This window comes from Galeopterus variegatus, unplaced genomic scaffold (assembly GCF_000696425.1).
Source record: "Galeopterus variegatus unplaced genomic scaffold, G_variegatus-3.0.2 Scaffold139, whole genome shotgun sequence".
Taxonomy (NCBI): Eukaryota; Metazoa; Chordata; class Mammalia; order Dermoptera; family Cynocephalidae; genus Galeopterus; species Galeopterus variegatus.
In genome coordinates, this window is record NW_007726250.1 from 779,495 (window position 1) to 790,019 (window position 10,525).

Sequence of the window (10,525 nt, forward strand, 5' to 3'; positions counted from 1 at the left end):
AGGGCTCCCGACCCTCCCTTGGTGGTCTCTCAGTAACAATGGCAACACAGCTTTTTTTTTTATATAGCACTGGTCCTGAGCCAGGCAATGTTCTAAGTACTTCACATTTACCAAGGAATTTAATCTTCACAAGAAACTCCCGGAGGGAAGGACATTATCATGCCCTAGTTACAGGTGAGGCGCCCTCGGCACAGAGAAGCTGCGTCATGGAACTCTTGTCTCCTGTCAACAGGGTGCGAAGGAGCGCGGACAAGCATCCAGGAGTCAGGAGAGCTGGGCCAGGGCGCTCGGCTGCCCATCTCCTTAGAAATGAAGGAGGCTGCCCAGCTGGTCTCCAAGAGCACCGTCGGCTCCGAGGTTCTGCGGGTCTGTAAGGCCTGGCCTCCTCGTCGCGCGGCGTCCCCTCCCGCAAGTCGTCCCCCAGACGCCCAGACCTATCGCCCCACTCCTGGGAGAAGGGACCTCAGCCCTTTTTCGGGTATCCGTGTCCGGAGAGCGCGGCGAGCAAGCCAGGAGCCAGCAGGAACCGGGCGGCGGGACCTGGGCAGGGGAAGACTCGGGGAGAGGTCGAGCGGCCCAACGACCGCACAACCACGCAGTCCCTTTAACCCCGAAAACTTTCTACCTCGACTTGGGACCCCGACAGACGCACATTGGCAGATCCGCGGCCACCGGGCTCGCCCTCTCTCGCTCCCTATTGGCTGCCCTAAGCATCCATCACCAGCCGAGGCTTCCTAATGGCCCACGCTCCATCAATCAAGCATGGGCGGGGAACTAGGCGGGGANCCCCGAAAACTTTCTACCTCGACTTGGGACCCCGACAGACGCACATTGGCAGATCCGCGGCCACCGGGCTCGCCCTCTCTCGCTCCCTATTGGCTGCCCTAAGCATCCATCACCAGCCGAGGCTTCCTAATGGCCCACGCTCCATCAATCAAGCATGGGCGGGGAACTAGGCGGGGAAGGGCGGGGAGCCACACACCAACCTGGTTGCCCTCCCTCTGTGACCTGGGACCTGACGGCTCCCCAGGGGGCCGGGTGCGGAGTACTGGGGCGGCGCTGTGCGGGGCTCCTGGGACTCACCGATGCGCTGTCCCACCGGAGAGCTGAACGGGTTCCCCAGGAGAAAGTCCATCGCCGCGGCTGCCGCTGCCAACCCAGGGAACCAGCTGACAGCAACCGCCAGCGCCGCCGACCCGTCACGTGACGCACCGCCCGCGAGGAGGCGCCAGCGGGGGCGGGGGCCCCAAGGCGGGAGCGATGACGTTACGGCGGCTTCCTAGGCGCCGGGGGACATCACGCACGACGTAGGGCCGGAGGCGGGGCCTGGAAGCGCAGGCCTCTCTAAACCACGTCCCTGGCGTTTTTTTAGGGGTCTAGTAGCAGGTCCTGGGGGTCTCTACACATCTGGAAAACTGGGTCTCACACCAGGGAAATGACTTGGGTAAGGTTACACAGCAGCTCAGACTCTCAGCGTCTTAGCCTTTAGTCCTTGGGACTAACACACCTGCCTGCGGTTGACAGCTCTGGGCCTGTTGTCTTCTTGCCCTGATATGACTCTTCCTAGTTGATGTCGAGGTCTCCCTGCTCCACATGCTCCCTGCTTGCAGCCCAGATCCGCTTACTTCAGACAGGAGGCAAGGGCCAGGGGTGTGTGATCCTTTGAAAATGAGAGTTAACTTAATTGCAGCTAGGCACCGGCTAGTGCCCAGGACGGTGGGAAAAACACAGATGTTGTAGTCTCTAGTGGGGCCGGTGGCTCCCGTTTCTGCCATCAATCTACTGTGATCCAAAGAGCGAGCTCCCATTTTCTCTGGATACTGGAATTAGATCAAGGACTCTTAGCCACTTTTTTTTTGGGGGGGGGGGTTTCCAGGCTCCTTTGAGAATTTAAAGAAAGCCATGAAACTCTGAAGAAAAAAGGCAGTGATACAATTTTCCTTATACCCTCAGGGAATTTCTGGGATCCCTGAAGTACAACAGTGAACCCCAAGTTAAGTATCTCAAAGGCTTTTATTTTTTTAGCGGCTGGCCGGTGCGGGGATCCAAACCCATGACCTTGGTGTTACAATACCATGCTCCAACCAACTGAGCTGACTGGCCAGCCCATGATATTTGAAAGTGGTGTGGGGTAGAAAGAGCCTAGGCTTTGGGGTCAGCGGTACCAGCGTTCTTATTCTGGCTTTGCCATTTACTAGCTATATATTTATTAGGAACAGTACTTTTCTGCATCTGTCTGCTCATCTGTAAAGGCTTTTGGAGGAATAAGTGAGATAAAGTATGCAAATCACTCTCTCTAATAGTGATTCAGTGATATGGTTGTCTCTTGCTGCCTCTCCATAAGACATCAGCCTTTTAATCATATTATTTCACTATTTATAACTTTTAATACCTTGCATTTGCATTGAAATTTTTACCTTGAAAGGTCAAATCTCCATATATTCAGTGTTCATAATATTAAATATTCATGTCAGGCTGGCTACTGGGTTGGTGACAGGGAGGTGACATTAACACCATTTTACAGATGGGATTTTGGAAGCCTATAAAGATTGACTTATCCGACATCACTGACCAAGCCAGGACAGTACTGAAACAGCATGAAATATATCATATTTAGTACATGATTCATATGCTACCCGTATACAAGACTGGTGAATATTTTCTTGATTTAGGCCAATACCATAATGTACATAGTTTCACTTGCTAGTAAATAGAGCCATAGTTATCAGATTTGGTGGAATTGCGATTTGTAAAAGAGAAAATGAGAGCCTGTACAACATAAAAATTAATAGAAACAGAGTAATATGTGTGTTAGGAAATGGCTAAGATTAGAAACTTGAACTTTACTCCATGTTTTTTTTTTTTTAAAGAAAATTATGGTAGGATACACTGTGAAAAACAGACGGGTTTTATAATTTTGTAGCAACTATGATTAGCACGATTAGGGAAGACACCTGAGACTGGACTACAAATATTAAAAATGTGATTTTTAATAATATAAGTACAAAATTTTATTTCTTTATACAACTGTAATGGGATTTGGATCAAACCACTAGAATTTATTTAAAAAACAAAATAAAACAATGATATAAAAATTGCAAGAAGGTCTGAATCCAAAGTTTTTCCTCTAAGAGTACCAAGTACCACAAGGTACAGATTATTATACAAATGTGTACAAATTTTAAATACAAATACAAGAGGGCTGGGTTTCAAAGGAAAATGAACAAAAAGCAGGCCCTCATCAGGATTTCATTAATGTATACAAATGACATGGTAGGACTGACTTCCTCCTGTGTTATCCACGTCCTCCAGGCTCCTCCTTGATACCCTATGTCACACAGGGAACTTCCATGGGTACAGATGAGGCACGGTACAAGGTTCTAACACATGAAATCAAGCTAAGGTTTCTGCTGTTCTTGATTTTGGTTCCCAAACATTCCTGTTTCCCCGATTAAATCTCGAAACTGCTCTGAGCTAAGGAAGGGATTCAGCAGCCAGAATACCTTTAAGAAGCATAGCCTTGTGACAACACTGGTGGGGAGAAGGGAAGGAATTAAACAGGATGCAGACTGGCTGCACTGTTCTCAAGGATTTACTTTGGTGCTGTGGTGCTCCGTCTAGGCCAGAAGAAGATAGAACGTTACCTCAGAGCTTGGTTTTGGCAGGAAATCTAAAACCAAATTTAAAAACAACCCTGAAGTGCTCAACTGTCTTCTTTCCAATTGGGAAGCAAAAGTCTGGTTCTTTAGAAATAAGGGCAGCTGGGAATGGTAACATTCCTTTTTATTTTACTTTCTTGACATTATTGAAGACTATGAAGTTCTCTAAAAGAATTATAATTGCAACATAATGATTCCTTTTTTTAGGTACAATACCTTAAAATGCAGATGATTTGGAGTTTTTGGAACAGACCAGAGGAAAGAAGGGAGAAATGACAAATCTGTATCTTCCACATGCTGTTGCTGGTGGAGGCTTTTGTTATTAAATTATATATACAGAAATTTACAGGATAAATTAAAATCTAAGAGATTTTAAAGAGTTAAATACACATAATTAAAATACACATTCATATGTGCACATAAATAAACCTATATGAGAATCGAGTACTTTTTTTTGCAATTCACTTATATATGGAATGCAGAACACTGAATCTGCCCACCAGGGGAACTGATGAGATGAACCCAAGAATCATGCTGGGCAGTTTATCTTCTGCAACCACCAAGCAACTAAGCAGAACTTGTGAGGACTTGGTGGCTAACCTAATGCTGCCAATGAAAGATACCAGCTCTTAGTTTTGCAGACCAAATATTCTGGGTCAGCTCAACATATGCAGGTTCAACTGGTGGTACTGACAGCTTTACCCTCTCCAAGATATTTTTTGCTGCCATGGCTCACCTAACTCCTTGGCCTCTACTGAGGCTGCCAGTGGTACCAATGATTACAATAAATTTTTAGACATGGACACATGTATAGTAGGAATTGGAATGAATGAACCCCTTACTCAGTTCACCAAAGCCACCTCAATAACTACAATGGGAACGATTTTATTATCTCCCACCTAGGTCACTTCAAATTGAAAGGCTTTGTACTTCCAGCCAACTGGCGTCCTTGCATAATCTTTCCTATTACATATCAGACTGTTAGACAGGTAAGGCAAATGGTCAATGATGGGTCTGGAGGTACAACTGAGTTTGGAAAAAAATCACATTTTAGCTGTCCATAAAGAGAGCTCTTGGCACCCAGAACAAGCCCCCAGCCCCCAAGTTACATTGATTTTTAAGGCAGATTTACCCACCACAGAAAAAAAAGAATCCCAAACCCATATTCATCCCAAAGTTTCCTCTTGGCTAAACCTTTGACATTTCATAAAATTATTATAAGCAAAGTAGTTACAGTCCTATGTATATTTTGTACAATATATATATATATGTGTGTGTGGATATAAAAATTTAAAACCTACACCCAGAGGCCAGTGAAGGGATCTGGAACAGTTATATATACACAAACCAGCAATGGGGTAAGATAAGGTTTCTGTCCCAGGATTCTTTGCTGTCACAGTCCAGGCATGATGTAAGCAATGTTGTCTAGTGTATTTGACTGCAAAACAAGGAAAAAAGGTTCAATTGAAGAGTACTTTACCTTGGTTCCCTGAGACATGTTTCTTTGTTCCGGGAAGAGAGATGAGAGAGAAAAAGTGGAGTTGGAGAAAACAAGGTGAGAATGAAGATGTCATCCTGTTGTCTGTTATGCTAGGACATGCTGACTTCTCCCATTAATCCAAGTAAAAAAGAGGAAGAAAACCCTTGGGCTGAGTTTGTGTGTGGAAGAGCAAATAGAAAGTACAGGAGGTGTAGTATGTCAAGGGCTAGAATGCTTCTCTCCAAATCACTAGTTTGGGAAATGCGATATTTTCCAGTTTCACTGAAAGCATGGCAAGCATACAGTGTCATGTTCCACGGGCCAGTATATGAAAGGGGGTGCCATGTGCCACAAAGTCTTATGAGTCTGTGCCTAACAGAGCTCATTAAGGCAGGGCCTTTCTGACTCCCATGGCGACTGGCCCTAAAAATCCAAGGAAAATAAGGAAAACTCACCAAGACCTGTTTAGGACAGCCATTCAATTCAGGTAGTTGTGTGGTCAGACACGCCAAGGGGCCAAGTGCACAGATAATGGAATCCAAAAGCACTGACAAACTGCCAGACACAGCCACCATACCCTGAAAAGGAGATTTACAGGAGAGGAGATAATAACTTGAACCACTTTCCTAATGCTCTCTCCATGTTCTTGTGGATTTCCTCACATGGTTCTTTAAATCCCAGGCAGTTCTAATCATGCATTATGAAACTTTTAGCAGAAATGGAAGGTATCTACTTTGATAATTCTGTTACTTGTTTAATAAGAAAACTTTTACAATACATTCCCAGGTTTCCTTTCTATATTCCTAACCCATTTTACCTTGTATGTGACCTTGGGGAAGGTCACACACTTAATTCCTCTCCTTAACAGGAATAGTGAAAAATGCCTTGCCTACTCTGGAAAGATTTGTGAGTTCATGTACGCAAAAGTGTATTTTTAATAAACTCCACAAATACAGCTCAAGTGGGATTACTAAGAATTCTACAACCGTATACATTAACATTTAATATAACATATATGTTCTCCACATGTGCCTTTTGATAGCTGATAATATTTTCTGGGCTGAAATGTTCACTCTCAAAAAGAAGTGAATTAGCTTCATTTCACATTTTAACATGTTGTATAATTCATGTGGTCTATATATTTGCAATTCAAAGAGTTAAATAAGGGCCGGCCCCGTGGCCCAAGTGCGGTGCTTGGGAGCGCAGTGGTGCTCCCGCCACGGGTTCAGATCCTATATAGGGATGGCCAGTATGCTCACTGGCTGAGCGCGGTGCGGGTGACACCAAGCCAAGGGTTGCGATCCCCTTACCGGTCACAAAAAAAAGAAAAAAGACAAAGAGTTAAATAAGATTGCCTGCTGCAAATGCAGGTGCCCAGCTCTTGTATAATCTGCTTTAACTAGAAGCACTGTGAGGATATACTATCTTGGAAGGCAGCATAGTAGACTCTTTAAGAGAACAAGCTCTGGATTTGGATTGCCTGGGTACATATCCTGGTTTCATCACTTACCGTTTTTGTACCTGGGTGAGTTGCTTACTATTCTGTGCCTGTAAAACGGAGTACTAATAGCATCAGTAGCACAAATGGGATTGAGATAACAGATATAAAGTACTGTACTGGGATGGTGCCTGGCACATGGTAAATGCTCAAAGAGTATCAGTAATTATTACTATTATCACCTGTGATGCCTAATTTCAGGTGTCAACTTGACTGGATTGAGGGATGCCTACATGGCTGGTGAAGCATTATTTCTAGGTGTGTCTGTGAGGGTGTTTCCAGAGAAGACTGGTGTGTGAGTTGGTGGACAGGGTGGGAAAGATCTGCCCACATCCAATCAGCTGGGGGCCTGGACAGAACAAAAAGGCAGAGAAAAGGCAATTTCCTCTCTCTCTCCTGGAGCTGAGACATTCTTCTGCCCTCAGACATCAGAATTCTAGGCTCTCTAGCCTTTGGAGTCCGGGAGTTAAACCAGCAGCCCCCCAAGTTCTCAGGCCTTCAGCTTGGACTGCGTTACCATCAGCTTCCCTGGTTCTGAGGCTTTTGGACTTGCCTGAGCCATGCTACCAGCTTGCAGGGTCTCCAGCTTGTAGATAGCCTGTTGTGGGACTTCTCAGCCTCCATAATCATGTGAGCCAATTCCCCTAATAAATCCCTTCTCCTATATCTATATCTATATCCACGTTTATGTCTATGTCTATATCTATATCCTATTGGTTCTGCCTCTCTGGACAACTCTGACTAATAAACCAAGATCTTTATCTTGGATAATTTCTTGGCTGAAATGTTCTATTAGAACTCAGTGGAAAGCTGAACTACTCTACTACTGTTAGCTAAGAGGGCAATATGGTTAGAAACTGAATATGGTAATAAAATGGAACATGACAACTTTGCAGGTTAAGTGATTTTTAAAATTAAAGCTTAAAAGGGCAATGATCTCCCTAGGGCACATAACACATTCAAGTGCAGAGTAATGAAGAGCTTGAGAACTTGCCCATTTGCTACCTATTTTCAAAGAAGTAGAGGAACTCTTAATTTCCTATACAATCTAATTTGTCTATTCAAAACATTGCTGGAAACACACAGAGAAATCCAAATTCTTTTAGAAGTACAAGTGATCAAAATTGCCCTGGGATTTGTACTCATCTTTTCCACTGCATTTTTAAAAGACAAAAATAAGTCACAGGGTATTCTAATTTTCTTTTGTCATTGTTTCAATAGGACAGTATCAGTGTAAACTTTGATAGCCAACAGGTAGATTCCAAATCTCTAGATGTTTCTATTACCATTATGTCTTCTTTATTACTGTATCCTGAGTATTTGGCACAATTTAGCATAAAGGAATTACTTAATGAATGTATTTGAAATGAGCAAATGGATTTAAATTATCTAAGAAACTGAAGTCATAATGCTGATGGTTGTACTCACCTCAGTTTCCTGCAGGCGGTGTCCAATGAGGCTTAGGGACTCTCCCAACAGCTGAAGATGAGCAGCAACGTCAATGGGCTCTGTCTCAGGGGCTTTGGCTGGCGAGGCTGGTAACAGCATGGTAGTGGATGGGGACTTCTTTTGGGGTGAGAGTACTCCTGGAGAAGAAGCTGAGAACAGAGGGATGAAGGTAAGAGATAAAACTGGCCTACAGGTTTGAACACCACAAAAATGTTCTTCCTGATTCTTTTTATGAATTATACCAAGAATTAGCAAAACTATGGTCTGTGGGCTAAATCCAGCCCATGATCTCTTTTTGTATGGTCTGCAAGCTAATAATGGTTTAACATTTACAAAGCATTGTAGAAAAACAAAGAATTTGTGAAAGAGAATGCATATGGGGCACATAGCCTATAATATTTACTCTCTGGACCTTTACAGAAAAAAATTTGCTGACCTCAGATTTACATTTTTTAAATTTGAACATCTTTTTTTTTTTTTTTAAAAAAAGATGACCGGTAAGGGGATCTTAACCCTCGACTTGGTGTTGTCAGCACCACGCTCAGCCAGTGAGCGAACCGGCCATCCCTATATGGGATCCGAACCCGTGGCCTTGGTGTTATCAGCACCGCACTCTACCGAGTGAGCCACAGGCTGGCCCAAATTTGAACATCTTTTTTTTGCAGCCTATAAGATTTAGTAATAATACCTGAGTATCAAGGTCTGCTTCTAATATAAGCTGCCCTCCCAATTCCCTAGTTAAGGAAGTAAAATTCACGGTGCTTTAAAGAAAAGAATTACAAGCAAGAGAGGGATGTGGTCAATACCTTTCACTTTCACAGAACCTTCTGAGCTGGATGCTTTTCTTTTCACAGTTGTAGCTTCAGCTTTGTTCTGTTTGTGCTGTAGATACTGAGCTTTTTGCTTCCAAATCTGCAACAAGATCAGTGCACAATAATTAAAATAAATTAAAAAGGACAAAAAAGTAAAAGGGAAAGCAGTCATGGAAGAACAAAATGAAGAAAAGAAAGGGAACAGTGGAGGGGGCAGATAGGGGGGTAAAGCTAACTTTTAAGCTGAGGGTCACTGAATTGGCTTCATTAATATTTGAGTAAGAGGACTATAAACATTCCTCAATACTATTAGTCAAATCTCAGTGTTAATGTTTAGATCACTCCAAGGTTGAAATGTAAAATCAGAGTAAACATTTAGCTCAGTATAATATCCCTGTGGTTTAAATATTTCCTCTAACCTGGTGGTTGGCAGTACCAATAGCAGGATAACAATGACATGGAGAAATGAGGGATAATATCTCTGGGTGAAAAATAGTTGTTTCATCCAGATGAAGTGTATCCTAAAGTAAGATGGCAATTCTTGTTGCGATACCACCTTCATGTCTCCCAATTAGAGTGTGACTGTGAATGATTCAGATATAACTATTTATCACTGCCTTATTAGCTTCTTGATAGTAGGGTACATTATTTGGTAATGGTTGATGAAGATGATGACCTAGGACCTGGGTATAGGGTTAGGCACATACCCATGTTCTTACTGTTTGCAGTGGCTACTAAATGGATGACTTTCCTCAGTTTTCAGACCATAGCAACCCTTAGGTGTTTGTAATAGAGGGTTCTGACATTAGATTCTCTTTTCACACTTTAATCGCTGCCCATGTTAGGTTATCTTTTGCTTTAAATGTAATGTTGGTGGAAAAAAATTAGACAAGGTAAGAAAAGACAGCCTCTCTATAGCTAAATCCTCACACAGAGTGAATTAACACTAACAGAGTTAATGCCCTCTGCTAAACCATTTTCTATTGACTTATAATTTTTTTCACTACTTTCAGTGTTGTCTGGCTGAACGTCCTATAGGAGAATTACACACTTTGGAAGGCAAAAAGCAATAAAAAAACATGTTTGTAAAAAAGTGTACTTACCAGTTTGTCCTTTTCTGGCAATTGCTTCCACACCTCAGCCAGTTTTTTACTAAGTTCCCCAAAATCTGACATAAGAGAATAAAAAACTCAATACAGTAAAGAGTTAACTATTAACAAAATAAAAGATTGATTAAAGCAAAAACTGAAAAAGGAGTTTTGAAGATCAGATTTAAATATTGCAAGATTCTTTTAGAAAACCAAACCAAACCAAACCCCATCACTGATTTAAAAATTTTTTTCTATAGGGAAGGGGTGTTTTGGTGATCTTGAGGTAGGCTCTTATCCTTACACATCTACTCTCTAGGGATTTATTCCTTAAGCATCTTTCTGGTGTCTTTTGATTTGATCCCACAATACACGGCCTGTTAACTTAGGTTGCATAGAATTTGATAAAAGATGTTAGGTTTTTACCAAATTTCTTTTTTTTTTTTTTTAAAAAGATGACCGGTAAGGGGATCTCAACCCTTGGCTTGGTGTTGTCAGCACCACGCTCAGCCAGTGAGCAAACCGGCCATCCCTATATA

At 42.8% G+C, this 10,525-nt stretch overlaps 2 protein-coding genes across 6 annotated transcripts in view; both read right to left on the minus strand.

Annotated features, from left to right (window-relative positions):
- Nucleotides 1-1,187, minus strand: part of TOM1 (target of myb1 (chicken)) — a 44,554-nt gene extending 43,367 nt beyond the window's left edge. For all 4 annotated transcript variants that reach the window (XM_008590161.1, XM_008590169.1, XM_008590155.1 and 1 more), the window contains exon 1: nucleotides 1,084-1,187. In XM_008590161.1, the coding sequence (XP_008588383.1) occupies nucleotides 1,084-1,135 (52 nt within the window). In that variant the 5' untranslated portion in view covers nucleotides 1,136-1,187. The remainder of the gene's footprint in view (nucleotides 1-1,083) is intronic.
- Nucleotides 1,188-2,966: 1,779 nt separating this feature from the next.
- HMGXB4 (HMG box domain containing 4) overlaps nucleotides 2,967-10,525 on the minus strand; it is a 30,977-nt gene continuing 23,418 nt past the window's right edge. For both annotated transcript variants that reach the window (XM_008590176.1, XM_008590182.1), the window contains 5 exons: nucleotides 10,002-10,066; nucleotides 8,893-8,998; nucleotides 8,066-8,235; nucleotides 5,595-5,717; nucleotides 2,967-5,097 (listed from right to left, as the gene is read on the minus strand). In XM_008590176.1, coding sequence (XP_008588398.1) covers nucleotides 5,053-5,097; nucleotides 5,595-5,717; nucleotides 8,066-8,235; nucleotides 8,893-8,998; nucleotides 10,002-10,066 — 509 coding nt within the window. In that variant the 3' untranslated portion in view covers nucleotides 2,967-5,052. The remainder of the gene's footprint in view (nucleotides 5,098-5,594; nucleotides 5,718-8,065; nucleotides 8,236-8,892; nucleotides 8,999-10,001; nucleotides 10,067-10,525) is intronic.